This window comes from Oncorhynchus keta, unplaced genomic scaffold, assembly GCF_023373465.1.
Source record: "Oncorhynchus keta strain PuntledgeMale-10-30-2019 unplaced genomic scaffold, Oket_V2 Un_contig_2225_pilon_pilon, whole genome shotgun sequence".
In the NCBI taxonomy this organism is placed as follows: Eukaryota; Metazoa; Chordata; class Actinopteri; order Salmoniformes; family Salmonidae; genus Oncorhynchus; species Oncorhynchus keta.
The window spans coordinates 40,554-64,451 of record NW_026282824.1 but is presented as its reverse complement, the minus strand read 5'-3'; the positions used below and the strand labels follow the sequence as shown (position 1 = coordinate 64,451).

General features: G+C 48.2%; 1 protein-coding gene and 2 long non-coding RNA genes across 5 annotated transcripts; 2 read left to right on the top strand and 1 right to left on the bottom strand.

Annotated features, from left to right (window-relative positions):
* Nucleotides 1-22,291, top strand: azi2 (5-azacytidine induced 2). The gene is given in 9 exon segments (XM_052505093.1): nucleotides 1-196; nucleotides 1,685-1,920; nucleotides 6,340-6,400; nucleotides 6,403-6,458; nucleotides 6,894-6,993; nucleotides 11,368-11,501; nucleotides 13,128-13,177; nucleotides 14,877-14,976; nucleotides 21,311-22,291. Coding segments are annotated over 8 exon segments (1,194 nt in total). The 5' UTR covers nucleotides 1-196; nucleotides 1,685-1,695; the 3' UTR covers nucleotides 21,779-22,291.
* On the bottom strand, nucleotides 13,221-14,862 carry LOC127921384 (uncharacterized). Its single transcript, XR_008108865.1, has 3 exons — nucleotides 13,936-14,862; nucleotides 13,670-13,881; nucleotides 13,221-13,588 (listed from the first exon to the last, which is right to left on the bottom strand). It is a non-coding gene; the product is annotated as an uncharacterized LOC127921384 (long non-coding RNA).
* On the top strand, nucleotides 15,101-17,553 carry LOC127921383 (uncharacterized). 3 transcript variants are annotated; one of them, XR_008108862.1, is made up of 5 exons: nucleotides 15,101-15,137; nucleotides 15,723-15,759; nucleotides 15,834-16,375; nucleotides 16,629-17,076; nucleotides 17,109-17,553. It is a non-coding gene; the product is annotated as an uncharacterized LOC127921383 (long non-coding RNA). The 3 variants fall into 3 exon arrangements; XR_008108864.1 differs by lacking the exons at nucleotides 15,101-15,137; nucleotides 15,723-15,759; nucleotides 15,834-16,375 and adding an exon at nucleotides 16,494-16,566; XR_008108863.1 differs by lacking the exons at nucleotides 15,101-15,137; nucleotides 15,723-15,759; nucleotides 15,834-16,375 and adding an exon at nucleotides 16,495-16,566 and having other exon boundaries at nucleotides 16,598-17,076.
* Nucleotides 22,292-23,898: the final 1,607 nt, after the last annotated feature.

The following is a 23,898-nucleotide window of genomic DNA, read 5'->3' as shown; positions in this document are numbered from 1 at the left end:
GACATTTCACAAGACGTTGGACGTTTCCTGGTTCACGTTTAATCACAAATGTATTTTATATCGAAAACATATCAAATAACGATTTACAACAGAGATATCTATTTTTTTTTTGGCATCACAGTCGTCCCGTAAATTGGTACTAAACCATGCTCGGTAGATACACAACGTGATATCGTCGAAAACAACATCAACACAGGTAAAATAAGCTAACGCGGCGAGCTAGTATCAACTGATCATCAGCTGGCTGCGTATTCTTGTATCGTTTAGCTGACAGATAACTGCTATAAGACTATCATCGCAAACTGGCTCACAGTTGTAAGGTCTAGATTAGCAATTTATCACGATAGATAACACACCAGTCTTTAGTTTGGGTTGATCCGTATTGAATAATGGCCTGTATCGAGTTGCTAACGGTAGCTAGGTATGCTAACGTCCTTCGAAATGCTGATGTTTTGATTTTTTTCCTGGTGTGGTGGAAAGGGACGTGTTTATTTTATGACAACCTGATATATTTACTAATTGTTTTAACCGATAATAATTGATTATGGTTTTAACTAATCGTTTTAATAATAGATTAATTTCAACAAGTGTCATGACATACAACGTTGGTTTTGGTTTCTCTTTGACACAACAGTTCCTCCTTAGCTCTCACTTCCGTTATCGTTTAACATTGGGAGACAACATCAGGAGTCTGTGTATTGGGAATCAAACCAATACACAGACTCACGATGTTGTGTCCCAGAGCTGGTTATCTTGGTGTCTTGCACACACAGCCAAGCCCAATGCAGAGCAGGTTATCGTGGTGTCTTGCACACACAGCCAAGCCCAATGCAGAGCAGGTTATCTTGGTGTCTTGCACACACAGCCAAGCCCAATGCAGAGCAGGTTATTGTGGTGTCTTGCACACACAGCCAAGCCCAATGCAGAGCAGGTTATCTGTGGTGTCTTGCACACACAGCCAAGCCCAATGCAGAGCAGGTTATCGTGGTGTCTTGCACACACAGCCAAGCCCAATGCAGAGCAGGTTATCGTGGTGTCTTGCACACACAGCCAAGCCCAATGCAGAGCAGGTTATCTTGGTGTCTTGCACACACAGCCAAGCCCAATGCAGAGCAGGTTATCGTGGTGTCTTGCGCACACAGCCAAGCCCAACGCAGCGTGTTATGGCTCAGATAAGAAAGATAGAGGTGTTCAACCTGCTCCTCCTATTTATTTTTTAACTTTTCTCTGCATTTTCAAACAGTGAGATCAACTCATCGCTAGAATCTCAATCCTGGATTTGTAGCACAACTGGCACGGCGCACAACGATTGTCATTCTAAAGTTTTCTGGAAATATATACATTTGTTCCCAAATATATGCAACTCTATGTCACACTCATGACTATTGTTTTGTCTTAGTTATGTTACTACTGACTCCTCGGGTCTACCTCTGCTCTCTACTAGCTAGGCCTGGCATGGAGCTTGGCATTATTGTCTTAGTTGTGTATAATTGACTCCTCGGGTCTACCTCTGCTCTCTACTAGCTAGGCCTGGCATGGAGCTTGGCATTATTGTCTTAGTTGTGTATAATTGACTCCTCGGGTCTACCTCTGCTCTCTACTAGCTAGGCCTGGCATGGAGCTTGGCATTATTGTCTTAGTTGTGTATAATTGACTCCTCGGGTCTACCTCTGCTCTCTACTAGCTAGGCCTGGCATGGAGCTTGGCATGGAGGCAGTGGAGGACGATATCTGCATTCTGAAGCATGAGACGGCGTACGGTGGAGCAGGGGAGAGCCCCGTGTCCGTGTGTGCCGGGGATGAGTCCGTAGCCTCCCACTTTGCCTTGGTCACAGCATACGAGGACATCAAGAAGAGGCTGAGAGACACGGAGAGAGAGAACACACTGCTGAGGAAGAGAGTCAAACAACTGGAAGATAAGGTACGGGATGAGGGATGCGGGGCTTCATTATGACACAACAGTAGCAACTTCATACATGCATATCAGGATACAGGGAGTTCTCAGCAGTAGCAGTGAAATAAAACTTTATTATCCTGATAGGGACATTGATTTTTTTTTTTTTTTTTTTTTGGGGGCAGATAAAACATCAAATGGTCAAAGGACATCTTGCTCAATTGTCATGGGTTGTTCGTACAGTAAAACATTGTCACTTATCAATGTGTTGAGGTAATCCTGTTAATGGAGAGGCTTGAGATTCAACAGCAGTGTGTTGTGACCTGTAGCTGTGTGTTGTACCCTGTAGCTGTGTGTCATACCCTGTAGCTGTGTGTTGTACCCTGTAGCTGTGTGTTGTACCCTGTAGCTGTGTGTTGTACCCTGTAGCTGTGTGTTGTACCCTGTAGCTGTGTGTTGTACCCTGTAGCTGTGTGTCGTACCCTGTAGCTGTGTGTTGTACCCTGTAGCTGTGTGTCGTACCCTGTAGCTGTGTGTTGTACCCTGTAGCTGTGTGTTGTACCCTGTAGCTGTGTGTCGTACCCTGTAGCTGTGTGTTGTACCCTGTAGCTGTGTGTCATACCCTGTAGCTGTGTGTCGTACCCTGTAGCTGTGTGTCGTACCCTGTAGCTGTGTGTTGTACCCTGTAGCTGTGTGTTGTACCCTGTAGCTGTGTGTTGTACCCTGTAGCTGTGTGTTGTACCCTGTAGCTGTGTGTTGTACCCTGTAGCTGTGTGTTGTACCCTGTAGCTGTGTGTTGTAACCTGTAGCTGTGTGTTGTAGCTGTAGCTGTGTAACCTGTAGCTGTGTGTTGTACCCTGTAGCTGTGTGTTGTACCCTGTAGCTGTGTGTTGTACCCTGTAGCTGTGTTGTAGCTGTGTGTGTGCCCTGTAGCTGTAGCTGTGTGTTGTACCCTGTAGCTGTGTGTTGTAGCTGTGTGTTGTACCCTGTAGCTGTGTGTTGTACCCTGTAGCTGTGTGTTGTACCCTGTAGCTGTGTGTTGTACCCTGTAGCTGTGTGTTGTACCCTGTAGCTGTGTGTTGTACCCTGTAGCTGTGTGTTGTACCCTGTAGCTGTGTGTTGTACCCTGTAGCTGTGTGTTGTACCCTGTAGCTGTGTGTTGTACCCTGTAGCTGTGTGTTGTACCCTGTAGCTGTGTGTTGTACCCTGTAGCTGTGTGTTGTACCCTGTAGCTGTGTGTTGTACCCTGTAGCTGTGTGTTGTACCCTGTAGCTGTGTGTTGTAACCTGTAGCTGTGTGTTGTACCCTGTAGCTGTGTTGTAGCTGTGTGTTGTAGCTGTGTGTTTTAACCTGTAGCTGTGTGTTGTAGCCTGTAGCTGTGTGTTGTAGCCCTGTAGCTGTGTGTTGTAGCCTGTGTTTTAGCCTGTAGCTGTGTGTTGTACCCTGCTGTGTATTTTAACCTGTGGCTGTGTGTTGTACCCTGTAGCTGTGTGTTGTACCTGTAGCTGTGTGTTTTAACCTGTGGCTGTGTGTACCCTGTAGCTGTGTGTTGTACCCTGTAGCTGTGTGTTGTACCCTGTAGCTGTGTGTTGTACCCTGTAGCTGTGTGTCGTAACTGTAGCTGTGTGTTGTAACCCTGTAGCTGTGTGTTGTAACCTGTAGCTGTGTGTTGTACCCTGTAGCTGTGTGTTGTACCCTGTAGCTGTGTGTTGTACCCTGTAGCTGTGTGTTGTACCCTGTAGCTGTGTGTTGTACCCTGTAGCTGTGTGTTGTACCCTGTAGCTGTGTGTTGTAACCTGTAGCTGTGTGTTGTAACCTGTAGCTGTGTGTTGTACCCTGTAGCTGTGTGTTGTAACCTGTAGCTGTGTGTTGTAACCTGTAGCTGTGTGTTGTACCCTGTAGCTGTGTGTTGTAGCTGTGTGTTTTACCCTGTAGCTGTGTGTTGTACCCTGTAGCTGTGTGTTGTACCCTGTAGCTGTGTGTTGTAGCTGTGTGTTTTAACCTGTAGCCGTGTGTTGTAGCCTGTAGCTGTGTGTTGTAGCCTGTAGCTGTGTGTTGTAGCCTGTAGCTGTGTGTTGTAGCCTGTAGCTGTGTGTTGTAGCCTGTAGCTGTGTGTTTTAACCTGTAGCTGTGTGTTGTACCCTGTAGCTGTGTGTTGTAGCTGTGTGTTGTACCCTGTAGCTGTGTGTTGTACCTGTAGCTGTGTGTTGTAACCTGTAGCTGTGTGTTGTAACCTGTAGCTGTGTGTTGTAACCTGTAGCTGTGTGTTGTACCCTGTAGCTGTGTGTTGTAGTGTGTTTGTAGGCTGTGTGTTTTAACCTGTAGCAGTGTGTTGTACCCTGTAGCAGTGTGTTGTATTCACCTTATGACATGTGTGTTGAACCTGTAGCCACTTTACCCTGTGCATGTGTATTTTAACCTGGGCTGTGTGTTGTACCCTGAAGCTGTGTGTTGTACCCTGTAGCTGTGTATTTTAACCTGTGGTGTGGTTTACCCTGTAGCTGTGTGTTGTACCCTGTAGCTGTGTGTTGTACCCTGTAGCTGTGCCAGAGGTTGTAGGTAGTAGGCTGTGTGTTTTAACCTGTGGCTGTGTGTTGTAGCTGTGTGTTGCACCCTGTAGCTGTGTGTTGTAGCCTGTAGCTGTGTGTTTTAACCTGTGGCTGTGGTTGCACCCTGTAGCTGTGTGTTGTAGCCTGTGAGCTGTGTGTTGTAGCCTGTAGCTGTGTGTTGTAGGCTGTGTGTTTTAACCTGTAGCAGTGTGTTGTAGCCGGTAGCAGTGTGTTGTAGCCGGATAGCAGTGTGTTGTAGCCTGTAGCTGGTGTTGTACCCTGTAGCTGTGTATTTTAACCTGTGGCTGTGTGAGTAGTAGCTGTGTGTTGTAGCCTGTAGCTGTGTATTTTAACCTGTGGCTGTGTTGTACCCTGTAGCTGTGTGTGTACCCTGTAGCTGTGTGTTGTACCTGTAGCTGTGTGTTGTACCCTGTAGCTGTGTGTTTAACCTGGGCTGTGTGTTGTAGGCTGTGTGTTGTACCCTGTAGCTGTGTGTTGTACCCTGTAGCTGTGTGTTTTAAGCCACGCTTGAATGACCAGTGATCCAGACGGGATCTGTGGCTGTGTGTTGTACCCTGTAGCTGTGTGTTGCACCCTGTAGCTGTGTGTTGTAGCCTGTAGCTGTGTGTTGTAGCCTGTAGCTGTGTGTTGTAGCTGTGCATGAACCTGTGGCTGGTGTTGTACCCTGTAGCTGTGTGTTGATACCCTGTAGCTGTGTGTTGTAACCTGATAGCTGTGTGTTGTACCCTGTAGCTGTGCTTGTAACCTGTAGATGTGTGTTGTACCCTGTAGCTGTGTGTTGTCAACCTGTAGATGTGTGTTGTACCCTGTAGCTGTGTGTTGTAACCTGTAGCTGTGTGTTGTACCCTGTAGCTGTGTGTTGTACCTGTAGCTGTGTGTTGTAGGGGGTGTTTTAACCTGAGCAGTGTGTTGTGTGTAGGGAGTGAGTTGTAGCCGTGGTTGTAGCCTGTAGCTGTGTGTTGTACAGAGCTGTGTATTTTAACCTGTGGCTGTGTGTTGTACCCTGTAGCTGTATGTTGTACCCTGTAGCTGTGTATTTTAACCTGTGGCTGTGTGTTGTACCCTGTAGCTGTGGTTGTACCCTGTAGCTGTGTGTTGTACCCTGTAGCTGTGTGTTGTAGGCTGTGTGTTTTAACCTGTGGCTGTGTGTTGTAGATGCCCCTGTAGCTGTGTGTTGTAAGTAGCTGTGTTTGTACCCTGTAGCTGTGTTGTAACCTGATGCTGTGGTTGTAACCTGAGCTGTGTTGTAACCTGTAGCTGTGTGTTGTAACCTGTGTGTTTTACCCTGTGGCTGTGTGTTGTAGCTGTGTGTTGTAACCTGTAGCTGTGTTGTACCCTGTAGCTGTGTTGTAACCTGATAGCGTGGTTGTAACCTGTAGCTGTGTTGTAACCTGTAGCTGTGTGTTGTAACCTGATGTGTGGTTGTAACCTGTAACTGTGTTGTAACCTGTAGCTGTGTGTTGTAACCTGTAGCTGTGTGTTGTAACCTGTAGCTGTGTGTTGTAACCTGTAGCTGTGTGTTGTAACCTGTAGCTGTGTGTTGTACCCTGTAGCTGTGTGTGTAACCTGTAGCTGTGTGTTGTACCCTGTAGCTGTGTGTTGTAAGCTGTGTGTTGTAACCTGCTGTGGCTGTAACCTGTAGCTGTGTGTTGTAACCTGTAGCTGTGTGTTGAACCTGTGGCTGTGTGTTGTAAGTCCTGTGGCTGTGTGTTGGAGGACCTGTAGCTGTGTTGTAACTGATGTGTGGTTGTAACCTGTAGCTGTGTGTTGACCCTGTAGCTGTGTGTTGTACCCTGTAGCTGTGTGTTGTAACCTGTAGCTGTGTGTTGTACTGATGTGTCCACTGTAACCTGGTGTGGACAGTCCACTGGTCCAGCTGGTTCAGGCCTGAGCTCCTTCCCTGAAGGACCCCTGTGTGGACGTCAACAAGGCCTTCAGTGGTACCGTGGCATCTACATGGAGAAGGAGGACCTGCAGCTGGAGCTTAATAAACTGGTATGTACAGTCCACTAGGTCCAGCTGGTGTGGACAGTCCACTAGGTCCAGCTGGTGTGGACAGTCCACTAGGTCCAGCTGGTGTGGACAGTCCACTAGGTCCAGCTGGTGTGGACAGTCCACTAGGTCCAGCTGGTGTGGACAGTCCACTAGGTCCAGCTGGTGTGGACAGTCCACTAGGTCCAGCTGGTGTGGACAGTCCACTAGGTCCAGCTGGTGTGGACAGTCCACTAGGTCCAGCTGGTGTGGACAGTCCACTAGGTCCAGCTGGCGTGGACAGTCCACTAGGTCCAGCTGGTGTGGACAGTCTCTTCCTGTCTTTATCCTGTCCTGGTTGTAACTGTCTCTCCTCCTGTTCACTGACTCTTCATCTTTTACTGACTTCATCTTTTACTCTTCATCATATCTTTCTTTTCTTTAACTGTGTTTCTCTAGAAGAGGGAGAAGAGTGAGTCTGAGAGGCTCCTGAATGAGCAGCTGCAGGCCAAAGAGATGGAGCTGCTGCAGTTAAAGACTGAGATGGAGACCAGTCAAGGTACTTTAATGACCAGGGACTTAACCTCAGCCAAGGTACTGTAATGACCAGGGACTTAACCTCAGCCAAGGGACTTAACCTCAGCCAAGGGACTTAACCTCAGCCAAGGGACTTAACCTCAGCCAAGGGACTTTAATGACCAGGGACCAGCCAAGGTACTTTAATGACCAGGGACTTAACCTCAGCCAAGGGACTTAACCTGACCAGGGACTTAACCTCAGCCAAGGGACTTTAACCTCATCAGGGACTTAACCTCAGCCAAGGGACTTAACCTCAGCCAAGGGACTTAACCTCAGCTGGGACTTAACCTCAGCCAAGGGACTTAACCTCAGCCAAGGGACTTAACCTCAGCCAAGGGACTTAACCTCAGCCAAGGGAGCCACTGGGACTTAACCTGACCAGGGACTTAACCTCAGCCAAGGGACTTTAATGATCAGGGACTTAACCTCAGCCAAGGGACTTTAATGACCAGGGACTTAACCTCAGCCAAGGGACTTTAATGATCAGGGACTTAACCTCAGCTGGGACTTAACCTTTAATGAACCTCAGGGACTTTCAGCCAAGACTTAACCTCAGCCAAGGGACTTAACCTCAGTCTTTACAAGGGACTTAACCTCAGTGGGACTTAACCTCAGCCAAGGGACTTAACCTCAGCCAAGGTACTTAACCTCAGCCAAGGTACTTAACCTCAGCCAAGGTACTTAACCTCAGCCAAGGTACTTAACCTCAGCCAAGGTACTTAACCTCAGCCAAGGGACTTAACCTCAGCCAAGGGACTTAACCTCAGCCAAGGGACTTAACCTCAGCCAAGGGACTTAACCTCAGCCAAGGGACTTAACCTCAGCCAAGGGACTTAACCTCAGCCAAGGGACTTAACCTCAGCCAAGGGACTTAACCTCAGCCAAGGGACTTAACCTCAGCCAGGGACTTAACCTCAGCCAACTTAACCTCAGGGGACTTAACCTCAGCCAAGGGACTTTAATGACCAGGGACTTAACCTCAGCCAAGGGACTTAACCTCAGCCAAGGGACTTAACCTCAGCCAGGGACTTAACCTCAGCCAAGGGACTTAACCTCAGCCAAGGTGAACCTCAGCCAGTTAACCTCAGCCAAGGTACTTAACCTCAGCCAAGGGACTTAACCTCAGCCAAGGTACTTAACCTCCACCAGGGACTTAACCTCAGCCAAGGGACTTAACCTCAGCCAAGGGACTTAACCTCAGCCAAGGGACTTAACCTCAGCCAAGGGACTTAACCTCAGCCAAGGGACTTAACCTCAGCTGGGACTTAACCTCAGCCAAGGGACTTAACCTCAGCCAAGGGACTTTAATGACCAGGGACTTAACCTCAGCCAAGGGACTTAACCTCAGCCAAGGGACTTAACCTCACCAGGGACTTAACCTCAGCCAAGGGACTTAACCTCAGCCAAGGTACTTTAATGACCAGGACTTAACCTCAGGGACTTAACCTCAGCCAGGTACTTTAATGACTTTAGGGGGACTTAACCTCAGCCAAGGGACTTAACCTGAGCCAGGGACTTAACAGCTGGTTAACCTGACCAGGGACTTAACCAGCCAGGGACTTAACCTCAGCTGGTGGTCAGCCAAGGGACTTAACCTCAGCCAAGGTACTTTAATGACAGGGACTTAACCAGCAGCCAAGGGACTTAACCTCAGCCAGGGACTTAACCTCAGCCAAGGGACTTAACCTCAGCCAAGGGACTTAACCTCAGCCAAGGGACTTAACCTCAGCCAAGGGACTTAACCTCAGCCAGGGACTTAACCTCAGCCAAGGGACTTAACCTCAGCCAAGGTCTTTAATGACAAGGGACTCCTCAACTTAACCTCAGCCAAGGGACTTAACCTCAGCCAAGGGACTTAACCTCAGCCAAGGGACTTAACCTCAGCCAAGGGACTTAACCTCAGCCAAGGGATTTAACCTCAGCCAAGGTCTTAACCTCAGCCAAGGTACTTTAATGACCAGGGACTTAACCTCAGCCAAGGGACTTAACCTCAGCCAAGGGACTTAACCTCAGCCAAGGGACTTAACCTCAGCCAAGGGACTTAACCTCAGCCAAGGGACTTAACCTCAGCCAGATGGACTTAACCTCAGCCAAGGTACTTTAATGATTTAAAGGGACTTAACCTCAGCCAAGGGACTTTAATGACCAGGGACTTAACCTCAGCCAAGGGACTTTAATGACCAGGGACTTAACCTCAGCCAAGGGACTTTAATGACCAGGGACTTAACCTCAGCCAAGGGACTTAACCTCAGCCAAGGGACTTTAATGACTTTAATGATAAGGGACTTAACCTCAGCCAAGGGACTTTAATGACCAAGGGACTTAACCTCAGCCAAGGGACTTAACCTCAGCCAAGGGACTTAACCTCAGCCAAGGGACTTAACCTCAGCCAAGGGACTTAACCTCAGCCAAATGGGGACTTAACCTCAGCCAAGGGACTTAACCTCAGCCAAGGGACTTAACCTCTGCCTAGGTACTTTAATGACCAGGGACTTAACCTCAGCCTAGGTACTTAACCTCAGCCAAGGTACTTAACCTCAGCCAAGGTACTTAACCTCAGCCAAGGTACTTAACCTCAGCCAAGGTACTTAACCTCAGCCAAGGGACTTAACCTCAGCCAAGGGACTTTAATGACCAGGGACTTAACCTCAGCCAAGGGACTTTAATGACCAGGGACTTAACCTCAGCCAAGGGACTTTAATAACCAGGGACTTAACCTCAGCCAAGGGACTTTAATGACCAGGGACTTAACCTCAGCCAAGGGACTTTAATGACCAGGGACTTAACCTCAGCCAAGGGACTTTAATGATCAGGGACTTAACCTCAGCCAAGGGACTTTAATGACCAGGGACTTAACCTCAGCCAAGGGACTTAACCTCAGCCAAGGGATTTAACCTCAGCCAAGGGACTTAACCTGACCAGGGACTTAACCTCAGCCAAGGGACTTTAATGATCAGGGACTTAACCTCAGCCAAGGGACTTAACCTGAGCCAGGGATTTAACCTCAGCCAAGGGACTTTAACCTCAGCCAGGGACTTAACCTCAGCCAAGGGACATTAACCTCAGCCAAGGTACTTAACCTCAGCCAAGGACTTAACCTCAGCCAAGGGACTTAACCTCAGCCAAGGTACTTAACCTCAGCCAAGGGACTTTAACCTCAGCCAAGGTACTTAACCTCAGCCAAGGAACTTTAATGACAAGGTACTTAACCTCAGCCAAGGGACTTAACCTCAGCCAAGGGACTTAACCTCAGCCAAGGGACTTTAATGACCAGGGACTTAACCTCAGCCAAGGGACTTTAATGACCAGGGACTTAACCTCAGCCAAGGGACTTTAATGACCAGGGACTTAACCTCAGCCAAGGGACTTTAATGACCAGGGACTTAACCTCAGCCAAGGGACTTAACCTCAGCCAAGGGACTTTAATGATCAGGGACTTAACCTCAGCCAAGGTACTTTAATGATCAGGGACTTAACCTCAGCCAAGGGACTTTAATGACCAGGGACTTAACCTCAGCCAAGGGACTTTAATGACCAGGGACTTAACCTCAGCCAAGGGACTTAACCTCAGCCAAGGGACTTTAATGATCAGGGACTTAACCTCAGCCAAGGGACTTTAATGACCAGGGACTTAACCTCAGCCAAGGGACATTAATGACCAGGGACTTAACCTCAGCCAAGGTACTTTAATGACCAGGGACTTAACCTCAGCCAAGGGACTTAACCTCAGCCAAGGGACTTTAATGACCAGGGACTTAACCTCAGCCAAGGTCTTTAATGACCAGGGACTTAACCTCAGCCAAGGGACTTAACCTCAGCCAAGGGACTTTAATGACCAGGGACTTAACCTCAGCCAAGGGACTTTAATAACCAGGGACTTAACCTCAGCCAAGGGACTTTAATGACCAGGGACTTAACCTCAGCCAAGGGACTTTAATGACCAGGGACTTAACCTCAGCCAAGGGACTTTAATGACCAGGGACTTAACCTCAGCCAAGGGACAGTATCATTACCAGGTTTTCCCCTTAGTCTCACCAACAGACTGACATGCGGTGTCATCCTGACCAGGCAGGGACGTTCCCTTTACGCTCAGCCAAGGTGTAATGACCAGGATTGTCCCTAATGTCCAGCTAAGGGACAGTTAATGCCCATGACTTTTCACTGAGTCTAGACGCTCAAATCCCAATGTGCCCATTATCCCACAGACAAGCTAGAGTTCATCGTTCAACCTTCTCTAACCTGATGTTCAATGTTTCTAGAGTTTTACAGAAGTAGAAGGGGACTAAGGTCACATGACCCAGAAGTGACAACGTTGTATTCTAACCGTGTGTGTTCTCTCTCTCTCTCTCCATAGTGATGAAGTCTCTAACCAGTACTCAGGACTACTGGCAGGTGGACAGGATCAACAGTGACCTGAAGATGCATACGCTGCAGGAGGAGTTGGAGAGGATGACTCTGGAGAAGAACCGACTGCAGGGACACTGTGGGGTAAGACTATGGGGATATAGAACTAGTGTGTTTCATTCACAAAGGTTCTGATGACGGTCTGTTGACCCAGAAACCCAGTGAAGGTCTGTTGACCCAGAAACCCAGTGAAGGTCTGTTGACCCAAAACCCTGGTGAAGGTCTGTTGACCCAAAACCATGGTGAAGGTCTGTTGACCCAAAACCATGGTGAAGGTCTGTTGACCCAAAACCATGGTGAAGGTCTGTTGACCCAAAACCCTGGTGAAGGTCTGTTGACCCAAAACCCCTGGTGAAGGTCTGTTGACCCAAAACCCTGGTGAAGGTCTGTTGACCCAAAACCCCTGGTGAAGGTCTGTTGACCCAAAACCCCTGGTGAAGGTCTGTTGACCCAAAACCCAGTGAAGGGCTGTTGACCCAAAAACCCTGGTGAAAAACCCCTGGAAGGTCTGTTGACCCAAAAACCCTGGTGAAGGTCTGTTGACCCAAAACCCTGGTGAAGGTCTGTTGACCCAAAAACCCTGGTGAAGGTCTGTTGACCCAAAACCCTGGTGAAGGTCTGTTGACCCAAAACCCTGGTGAAGGTCTGTTGACCCAAAACCCTGGTGAAGGTCTGTTGACCCAAAACCCTGGTGAAGGTCTGTTGACCCAAAAACCCTGGTGAAGGTCTGTTGACCCAAAACCCAGTGAAGGTCTGTTGACCCAAAACCCCTGGTGAAGGTCTGTTGACCCAAAACCCTGGTGAAGGTCTGTTGACCCAAAACCCTGGTGAAGGTCTGTTGACCCAAAACCCCTGGTGAAGGTCTGTTGACCCAAAACCCCTGGTGAAGGTCTGTTGACCCAAAACCCTGGTGAAGGTCTGTTGACCCAAAACCCTGGTGAAGGTCTGTTGACCCAAAACCCTGGTGAAGGTCTGTTGACCCAAAACCCCTGGTGAAGGTCTGTTGACCCAAAACCCCTGGTGAAGGTCTGTTGACCCAAAACCCCTGGTGAAGGTCTGTTGACCCAAAACCCCTGGTGAAGGTCTGTTGACCCAAAACCCTGGTGAAGGTCTGTTGACCCAAAACCCTGGTGAAGGTCTGTTGACCCAAAACCCTGGTGAAGGTCTGTTGACCCAAAACCCTGGTGAAGGTCTGTTGACCCAAAACCCCTGGTGAAGGTCTGTTGACCCAAAACCCCTGGTGACGGTCTGTTGACCCAGAAACACAGTGAAGGTCTGTTGACCCAAAACCCTGGTGAAGGTCTGTTGACCCAAAACCCTGGTGACGGTCTGTTGACCCAAAACCAGTGAAGGTCTGTTGACCCAAAAACCCTGGTGAAGGTCTGTTGACCCAAAACCCCTGGTGAAGGTCTGTTGACCCAAAACCCTGGTGAAGGTCTGTTGACCCAAAACCCCTGGTGAAGGTCTGTTGACCCAAAACCCTGGTGAAGGTCTGTTGACCCAAAAACCCTGGTGAAGGTCTGTTGACCCAAAACCCTGGTGAAGGTCTGTTGACCCAGAAACCTTTGTTTGAGGTCCATGAACACACATTGTGGATCAACCAGAATGCCGGTGTAGATTGCCGGGCTTTCTTTTCCAGACATGGTCTGTGAACTACGCACTTATTCTAGGGTTTCATTTATAACTCTTTTGATGACCTCCTCTTCCTAGGATTCTTCTGGAACTGACTGTGACCAGAATCACGTGGAGTCCAACCCCAGGTATGTCCTTCATCTCATCAGAAATACTTCTTCAGGTTTGACACCAGGGGGGAAAGATCTCACTAAATAAATTGAAGCAGAATTTAGCCCCATTTGAAACACCTGTCATTGTGTAGATGCCATACACCAGCCACCAGGTGGAGACAAAGCTTTGTTTACCTCAGAGCCGGGTAGATCTATGTCTGTAGTTTACCTAGCAACAGGGTTCACTTTCAATAAGAAACTCGTCTGAGTATATAGTCTCATTACTACCTGGTACCCCTGCACAGTGACTCTGTACTCCTTGTATATAGTCTCATTACTACCTGGTATCACTGCACAGTGACTCTGTACTCCTTGTATATAGTCTCATTACTACCTGGTACCCCTGCACAGTGACTCTGTACTCCTTGTATATAGTCTCATTACTACCTGGTACCCCTGCACAGTGACTCTCATTACTACCTGGTACTGCACAGTGACTCTGTACTTTGTATATAGTCTCATTACTACCTGGTACCCCTGCACAGTGACTCTGTACTCCTTGTATATAGTCTCATTACTACCTGGTACCCCTGCACAGTGACTCTGTACTCCTTGTATATAGTCTCATTACTACCTGGTACCCCTGCACAGTGACTCTGTACTCCTTGTATATAGTCTCATTACTACCTGGTACCCCTGCACAGTGACTCTGTACTCCTTGTATATAGTCTCATTACTACCTGGTACCCCTGCACAGTGACTCTGGTACTCCTTGTATATAGTCTCATTACTACCTGGTACCCCTGCACAGTGACTCTGTACTCCTTGTATATAGTCTCATTACTACCTGGTACCCCTGCACAGTGACTCTGTACTCCTGGTATATAGTCTCATTACTACCTGGTACTCTCTATAGTCTCGTTATTGTTATTTTATTGTGTTGCTATTTTCTAGTTTATTTAGCAAATGTTTCATACTTAAACTCTGCATGGTTGGGAAATGTCCTGTGAAGAAGCACTTCACTGTAAAGTCCACTACAGCTGTGTGTATCAGGAGCGTTTGACAAATACAAAGGATCTCATTTGGACCTCCAGTACATCATTATGTCCACTAGTTGGCGCTACAGACCCAGAGTTTTATTAATAGAGAACAGAGTTTTATCACACCGAACAGGTGCCTGAAACGATTCCTTCTCCATCCTGTGAATCTCACAGAGAAATCTTTAAGCCCGAGCATCATTTTTTTTTTTTAAGTGTAAGGTTTTGAAAAGCACTTGGCAAATAAATATGTTATAATTCAGTAGAAAATCAGTACCGTTGTAGATTTTATTTTTTTATCCCGTGGTCTCTCTCTGCTGAGTCCGGTTTAAGTCGACGTGTTCGTGAGATCTGTGCTCCTCTACAAGGCAGTCTTCCAGTGTTTTGCGCCACCCGCGAGGCCCCTTGTCTTGTGCATCTTGACCCTATAATAGAACATATACATTTAGGTCTTTGCGTTAATGGATAATGTCAAAGGATTTTTCTTCTGTCAATTAAATGTCTTTTTATTTATTTATTTTTAATATTCTGGAGCTGCAGGGGAAAGCGGCAGCATTACTGTTTCCACAAATATAATAATCTGTGTATTCCTGATTTTTTAAGTATGTATTGTGCAAATGTAAATGGTCCTGTAGATGAATGTAGGAGTGTTGTCCTGTAGTCTTCTCTCATTGTAGTCTTGTGTTGTTGTTCTACAGCGATAAGGCAGTTATACTGTCCTATGAGGCCCTGGTCACTGAGATCTCCTCTCTACACTCAGTGTTGAAACAACAGTCTGACCTGGTGAAGAAGCTAGCAGCTAACAGACGAGGTGAGTTACAAACCACAGCTAGCAGCTAACAGACGAGGTGAGTTACAAACCACAGCTAGCAGCTAACAGACGAGGTGAGTTACAAACCACAGCTAGCAGCTAACAGACGAGGTGAGTTACAAACCACAGCTAGCAGCTCACAGACGAGGTGAGTTACAAACCACAGCTAGCAGCTAACAGACGAGGTGAGTTACAAACCACAGCTAGCAGCTAACAGACGAGGTGAGTTACAAACCACAGCTAGCAGCTAACAGACGAGGTGAGTTACAAACCACAGCTAGCAGCTAACAGACGAGGTGAGTTACAAACCACAGCTAGCAGCTAACAGACGAGGTGAGTTACAAACCACAGCTAGCAGCTAACAGACGAGGTGAGTTACAAACCACAGCTAGCAGCTAACAGACGAGGTGAGTTACAAACCACAGCTAGCAGCTAACAGACGAGGTGAGTTACAAACCACAGCTAGCAGCTAACAGACGAGGTGAGTTACAAACCACAGCTAACAGACGAGGTGAGTTACAAACCACAGCTAGCAGCTAACAGACGAGGTGAGTTACAAACCACAGCTAGCAGCTAACAGACGAGGTGAGTTACAAACCACAGCTAGCAGCTAACAGACGAGGTGAGTTACAAACCACAGCTAGCAGCTCACAGACGAGGTGAGTTACAAACCACAGCTAGCAGCTAACAGACGAGGTGAGTTACAAACCACAGCAAGCAGCTAACAGACGAGGTGAGTTACAAACCACAGCTAGCAGCTCACAGACGAGGTGAGTTACAAACCACAGCTAGCAGCTCACAGACGAGGTGAGTTACAAACCACAGCTAGCAGCTAACAGACGAGGTAAATTCTAAACCACAGCTAACAGAGAAGGTACGTCCTGGCTGGGGGCACTTTCAGCAGACGTTCTGTAATGATCTGGAAGGTTGCAGACAGAAATGTCTTGAGACGTGTGTATTTTCTAGGTAATGTATTTCTGAACAATCCAGGATAATGTGCCCTCATTAACATAATCCCTGTGTATGAGGGAGAGGGCCTCGGACTAAAGAGCAGATCGTCTGACGTACTGCTACTTATTTTGTGTAGAGAAATGAATGTTTTCTCTTCAGGTTCCCTTCCGAAATCCAACCTGTCTTTTCACACATCTTAAAACAACATGCCATCAACAAGGAATCTTTCAAAATAAAAGTTGTTGATGAGAGTCTGGGATGCTACTGTAGGCTAGGTGGAAGAAAGAGGGATGCTACTGGAGGCTAGGTGGAAGAAAGAGGGATGCTACTGGAGGCTAGGTGGAAGAAAGAGGGATGCTACTGGAGGCTAGGTGGAAGAAAGAGGGATGCTACTGGAGGCTAGGTGGAAGAAAGAGGGATGCTACTGGAGGCTAGGTGGAAGAAAGAGGGATGCTACTGTAGGCTGGGTGGAAGAAAGAGTGATTCTACTGTAGGCTAGGTGGAGAAAGAGGGATTCTACTGGAGGCTAGGTGGAAGAAAGAGGGAATTCTACTGGAGGCTAGGTGGAGAAAGAGGGATTCTACTGGAGGCTAGGTGGAAGAAAGAGGGATTCTACTGTAGGCTAGGTGGAGAAAGAGGGATTCTACTGGAGGCTAGGTGGAGAAAGAGGGATTCTACTGTAGGCTAGGTGGAAGAAAGAGGGATGCTACTGTAGGCTAGGTGGAAGAAAGAGGGATTCTACTGGAGGCTAGGTGGAAGAAAGAGGGATTCTACTGTAGGCTAGGTGGAAGAAAGAGGGATTCTACTGGAGGCTAGGTGGAAGAAAGAGGGATTCTACTGTAGGCTAGGTGGAAGAAAGAGGGATTCTACTGGAGGCTAGGTGGAAGAAAGAGGGATTCTACTGTAGGCTAGGTGGAAGAAAGAGGGATTCTACTGGAGGCTAGGTGGAAGAAAGAGGGATGCTACTGTAGGCTAGGTGGAAGAAAGAGGGATGCTACTGGAGGCTAGGTGGAAGAAAGAGGGATTCTACTGGAGGCTAGGTGGAAGAAAGAGGGATTCTACTGTAGGCTAGGTGGAAGAAAGAGGGATGCTACTGGAGGCTAGGTGGAAGAAAGAGGGATTCTACTGTAGGCTAGGTGGAAGAAAGAGGGATGCTACTGGAGGCTAGATGGAAGAAAGAGGGATTCTACTGGAGGCTAGGTGGAGAAAGACAGCTGAGCTATTATCATAGCACTACAATGGTAGAGGATATATTAGGATATTAAAGCGATCTCTCTTTCCTGTTCTGATGTTTTTCATCCCTGAAGAGATGTAGTCTGTTGCTATTCTCTCTGTGGAACGGGGGACCAAACAAGAGGTGTAAATTAGAATGAAATGTAAAGAGCAAATATATTTATTCTAGTGAATATCCCAGACTAATCCTGTTTCGTAGATGAGAGAGAAAAAGGGAGAGATGTATTTATTCAAAGACACCGAGCATCTGTATTCGTCAGAGGTTCTTACTACGAAATCACTTTTATTCAAATGGGAAACTCTCATGAGACTCTCTCTCTCTCCCTCTCCCTCTCTCTCTCTCTCTCTCTCTCTCCCTCTCTCTCTCTCTCTCTCTCTCTCTCTCTCTCTTTATTGGCATCTGTGTTAACTCTCAACATCTGAATATATAAAGTGAAAAACAACAAAATTAACTAAACATTACTCTTTCTCTAAAGACATTACTCTTATATATATATATATATATATATATATATATATATATATATATATATATATATATATATATATATATACACAATGTACTAATTCTCTGCCTCCTGCTCTTCCTTCAAACACAGAGGAACTCTCATTTAAACTTTATTATCTGCTCAACATGATGATTGGATAGAAAACCAATGATGTGTGTGTCTAATGTTGCATGCGTTTGTGCTGCATATTAAAGAGGGTGTGTGTGTGTGTGTGTGTGAGACGTTTGACTGAACTGCTCTGACTCTCTTTACCATAGAAATAAATGTATATTCTCTTTAAATATAGTTGCTAAGCCATGTTATCACTTGAGGGATGCTTCTCTCTAAAAGCCTTAATCAGGCCTCTGTGTGTTGTGTTTCTGAAGCCTGTCTAGTTCTGAAGGGAACGTCAGAGGTGTGATTCTCACTCCCATCTCTCCTCACACTACTCAGCCCAATTAGCTATACAGCCTCTGGAAACTACAGTGTCTGTCTGGCTGTCGCTCTGCCTGTCTGTCTGGCTGTCGCTCTGCCTGTCTGTCTGGCTGTCGCTCTGCCTGTCCGTCTGTCTGCCTGTCTGGCTGTCCTTCTGCCTGTCTGTCTGTCCCTCTGTCTGGCTGTCCCTCTGTCCCTCTGTCTGGCTGTCGCTCTGCCTGTCTGGCTGTCGCTCTGCCTGTCTGGCTGTCGCTCTGCCTGTCTGTCTGGCTGTCGCTCTGCCTGTCTGTCTGGCTGTCGCTCTCACCCCATCTCTCCTCACACTACTCAGCCCAATTAGCTATACAGCCTCTGGAAACTACAGTGTCTGTCTGGCTGTCGCTCTGCCTGTCTGTCTGGCTGTCGCTCTGCCTGTCTGTCTGTCGCTCTGCCTGTCTGTCTGCTGTCCTCAAGTCTGCTGTCTGCCTCTGTCTGTCTGGCCTGTCTGTCTGGCTGTCGCTCTGCTGTCTGTCTGTCTGTCGCTCTGCCTGTCTGGCTGTCCTTCTGCCTGTCTGTCTGGCTGTCCCTCTGTCTGGCTGTCGCTCTGCCTGTCTGTCTGGCTGTCGCTCTGCCTGTCTGTCTGGCTGTCGCTCTGTCTGTCGCTCTGCCCGCCTGTCTGGCTGTCGCTCTGCCTGTCTGTCTGGCTGTCGCTCTGCCTGTCTGTCTGGCTGTCTCTCTGTCTGTCGCTCTGCCTGTCTGTCTGGCTGTCGCTCTGCTTGTCTGTCTGGCTGTCGCTCTGCCTGTCTGGCTGTCCTTCTGCCTGTCTGTCTGGCTGTCCCTCTGTCTGGCTGTCGCTCTGCCTGTCTGGCTGTCGCTCTGCCTGTCTGTCTGGCTGTCGCTCTGCCTGTCTGTCTGGCTGTCCCTCTGTCTGTCTGTCTGGCTGTCGCTCTGCCTGTCTGGCTGTCGCTCTGCCTGTCTGTCTGTCGCTCTGCCTGTCTGTCTGTCCCTCTGCCTGTCTGTCTGGCTGTCGCTCTGTCTGGCTGTCGCTCTGCCTGTCTGGCTGTCGCTCTGCCTGTCTGGCTGTCGCTCTGTCTGGCTGTCGCTCTGCCTGTCTGGCTGTCGCTCTGCCTGTCTGGCTGTCGCTCTGCCTGTCTGGCTGTCGCTCTACCTGTCTGACTGTCGCTCTGCCTGTCTGTCTGGCTGTCCCTCTGTCTGGCTGTCGCTCTGCCTGTCTGGCTGTCGCTCTGCCTGTCTGGCTGTCGCTCTGCCTGTCTGTCTGGCTGTCCCTCTGCCTGTCTGTCTGGCTGTCCCTCTGTCTGTCTGGCTGTCGCTCTGCCTGTCTGGCTGTCGCTCTGCCTGTCTGGCTGTCGCTCTGCCTGTCTGGCTGTCGCTCTGCCTGTCTGACTGTCGCTCTGCCTGTCTGACTGTCGCTCTGTCTGGCTGTCGCTCTGCCTGTCTGGCTGTCGCTCTGCCTGTCTGACTGTCGCTCTGCCTGTCTGTCTGGCTGTCCCTCTGTCCCTCTGTCTGGCTGTCGCTCTGCCTGTCTGGCTGTCGCTCTGCCTGTCTGGCTGTCGCTCTGCCTGTCTGTCTGGCTGTCCTTCTGTCTGTCCACATGTCTGTCTGTCTGTCACTTTGATTTCTAGAGGATAAAACTAAACTAAAATGCTGACTGAATGTAAGATAAATAATTTCTTAATAAATATTTTGTATATTATATTCACACACTGTTTACTAATTCCTTTTCAGCATCACCCAACTCAACCACACATCCCTAAAGGTACACTCTGTCAGCATCACCCAACCACACATCCCTCAAGGTACACAGGAACAATCTTTAATTAATTAGCCTAGTTATTGGCAGTCATCCAACGTAGAGGATAATGGATATCAATCAACAGCATTTAGAGTTGATTATTGAGCCCAAATGATTACTAGAGCCAGTCACACTAACTGAAATGATTACTAGAACCAGTCACACTAACTGAAATGATTACTAGAAAGAGTCACACTGAAATGATTACTAGAACCAGTCACACTGACTGAAATGATTACTAGAACCAGTCACACTGACTGAAATGATTACTAGAACCAGTCGCACTAACTGAAATGATTACTAGAACCAGTCGCACTAACTGAAATGATTACTAGAACCAGTCGCACTAACTGAAATGATTACTAGAACCAGTCGCACTAACTGAAATGATTACTAGAACCAGTCGCACTAACTGAAATGATTACTAGAACCAGTCGCACTAACTGAAATGATTACTAGAACCAGTCGCACTAACTGAAATGATTACTAGAACCAGTCGCACTAACTGAAATGATTACTAGAACCAGTCGCACTAACTGAAATGATTACTAGAACCAGTCACTAACTGAAATGATTACTAGAACCAGTCGCACTAACTGAAATGATTACTAGAACCAGTCACTAACTGAAATGATTACTAGAACCAGTCACACTAACTGAAATGATTACTAGAACCAGTCACACTAACTGAAATGATTACTAGAACCAGTCACACTGAAATGATTACTAGAACCAGTCACACTAACTGAAATGATTACTAGAACCAGTCACACTAACTGAAATGATTACTAGAACCAGTCACACTAACTGAAATGATTACTAGAACCAGTCACACTGAAATGATTACTAGAACCAGTCACACTGACTGAAATGATTACTAGAACCAGTCACACTGACTGAAATGATTACTAGAACCAGTCACACTAACTGAAATGATTACTAGAACCAGTCACACTAACTGAAATGATTACTAGAACCAGTCACACTGACTGAAATGATTACTAGAACCAGTCACAATAGACAGTGGAATAAATGGTGTGGTGTTGCGATACTAAGACAGTTCCATGGACAAAGGATTGCAACATAATCCTAATGAATATTCTCTGGTCTTCATGAGTTGCTTTTTCTTGAGTGCTGCTTTGGGGTAGGTGGCAAGGGTGATGGTGCCAGTCTGGCTGTCTGTCCCTCTGCTTTGGGGTAGGTGGCAAGGGTGATGGTGCTAAATACTGGGTCTTGTTCAGTAGGGCATAACGTTGTAGAACATAATGCAACTGAAAACCAACAATTGGTGTCATTGTACCAGTTTAGTTCAGTACCAAAACAGCCGTGTCGAAATGTTTCCTCCTGTTTTGACGTCTACTGAACACAACCAGGTAAAAACATTCTAATTATCTGACAACCTGATTTTGAAGCAAGTTAAAGAAAAATGTTTGTGCCCTTCTCTCTCTAGCTGCACCAACTGTCCCTGTTCAGTGCCTGGACGATGTGGAGAAGAACCTGAACCATCAAACAGGCCGCATGACCGTGCCCCGAGCCCCTAGTGCCCCCCCTGTCCCCTCCAGCTCTGGCCGGCCCTGCCTTCCCCCCGTGGCCCCCCCGGCTCTGGAGGGTCTCAGGGAGGACTACTGGCCAAACGGTCCCTGGTCCAGCCACTACCCTGGAGCCTTGGGTCTGGACAGTACGAGCCCTGTCCTCCTGCCTCCTCCTCCTCTCAACCAGGCCTCTCTAGATGACTCCTCCTGGTCCTTCCCCTCCCCGCCCAAACCCAGCGACGCCCTCTTCTGGGAGGGCCAGAGGCAGGGTCTGAGCCAGGGCAGCCCCATCCACTCCTCCAGGGGTAGTACCCCCATGAGCCCTAATGGAGACTGGGCCAAGCCCCCACCCTACTGAGGTGGAGAACCCCCTGGCTCTAAGCCTGCCCTGCCGTGCAACACCCAACCTGCCTTAAGATGAGGAGACAACTCCTATGGACTCTCCAGCCTGGGGAACTTGCTCCGATCCCCTAGTGCCCCCCATGTCCCCTCCAGCTCTGGCCGGCCCTGCATTCCCCCCTTAAGATGAGGAGACTCCTGGGGAACTTGCTCCAGAATGATTCAACTAGCCACAGAGCAAACCACGGGAGAAGCTTCTGATGGGCTGACCTCTGACCCGGCCCAGACACACGGATGACTCCCCTCCCTGGGAATCAGGTGGCAGAGAAAGGAAGGGTTTCATCCACCCAAGAGAGAAAGATGACAGCCAGATGATGACTGTGTTTATGTGTGTGTATCCCCATACTGGTATTTACTAGAGCTCAAAGCTGTCGTGAACTAATCCACAGTCTGACTGCTTTTCCATTTTAAGCCCCTCCCTCCTAATGTGACTTATTTACATGTTATGTATTATAAAGGTATATAGTCAATCCTTCTGTTATCTGTCCTTAATAATATAGAGGTCATAGTGTGTCTACGCTGTAACAGATACTGATATATATATATATACCCCCCAGTAGCACCTAAAGCTGTTTTTAATCACACAACACAAGACAGCGTAGCCTAGTGGTTAGAGGGGTGGGGGGGCAGGTAGCCTAGTGGTTAGAGGGGTGGGGGGCAGGTAGCCTAGTGGTTAGAGGGGGGGGGGGCAGGTAGCCTAGTGGTTAGAGGGGGGGGGGGCAGGTAGCCTAGTGGTTAGAGGGGTGGTGGTTAGGGGTGGGGGGGGGGCAGGTAGCCTAGGGGTTAGGGGGGCAGGTAGCCTAGGGGTTAGGGGGGGGGGCAGGTAGCCTAGGGGTTAGAGGGGGCAGGTAGCCTAGGGGTTAGAGGGGGGGCAGCCTAGGGGTTTAGGGGGGGGGGCAGGTAGCCTAGTGGTTAGAGGGGTGGGGGTTAGTGGGTAGCCTAGTGGTTAGAGGGGGGGGGGGCAGGTAGCCTAGTGGTTAGAGGGGTGGGGGGGGCAGGTAGCCTAGTGGTTAGGGGGGGGGGCAGGTAGCCTAGGGGTTTAGAGGGGGGGGCAGGTAGCCTTGTGGTTAGAGTGTTGGGCCAGTAACCGGAAGGTTGCTGGATCGAATCCCTGGGTTGACGAGGTTAAAAATCTGTTTGGGCCAATAGCACCAAAAGCCAAAAGTTTTTAACCACACAACACAAGGTTTTAAACCTCCACGCAGCTTGCCTTGTCCTAAATCCCATAACAAGGCAAATCTGTCAGTTGTTTCAGATACTGATGGCTAATTTATATTGTATTTGTTTACAACGTACATTACACTACCAACAGTATGTGGACACCTGCTCCTCCAACAGCTCATTCCAAAATCATAGGCATTAAAATGGAGTTCGTCCCCCCCTTTTCTGCTATAACAGCCTCCACTCTTCTAGGAAGGCTTTCCACTAGATGTTGTAACATTGCTGCTATAACAGCCTCCACTCTCCTGGGAAGGCGTTCTACTAGATGTTGGAACATTGCTGCTATAACAGCCTCCACTCTCCTGGGAAGGCTTTCCACTAGATGTTGTAACATTGCTGCTATAACAGCCTCCACTCTTCTAGGAAGGCTTTCCACTAGATGTTGTAACATTGCTGCTATAACAGCCTCCACTCTTCTGGGAAGGCTTTCCACTAGATGTTGGAACATTGCTGAGGGGACTTGCTTCCATTCAGCCACGAGCATTAGTGAGGTCGGGTACTGATGTTGGGCGATTAGGCGCTCCAATTCATCCCAAAGGTGTTCGATGGGGTTGAGGTCAGGGCTCTGTGCAGGTCAGGCAAGTTCTTCCACACCGATCTCGACAAACCATTTCTGTATGGACCTCGCTTTGTCATGCTGAAACAGGAAAGGACCCTCCCCAAACTGTTGCCACAAATTTGGAAGCACTGAATCGTCTAGAATGTATGCTGTAGTGTTAAGATTTCCCTTCACTGGAACTAAGGGGCCCGAACCATGAAAAACAGCCCCAGATCGTTATTCCTCCTCCACCAAACTTTACAGTTGGCACTATGCATTGGGGCAGGTAGCGTTCTCCTGGCATCCGCCAAACCCAGATT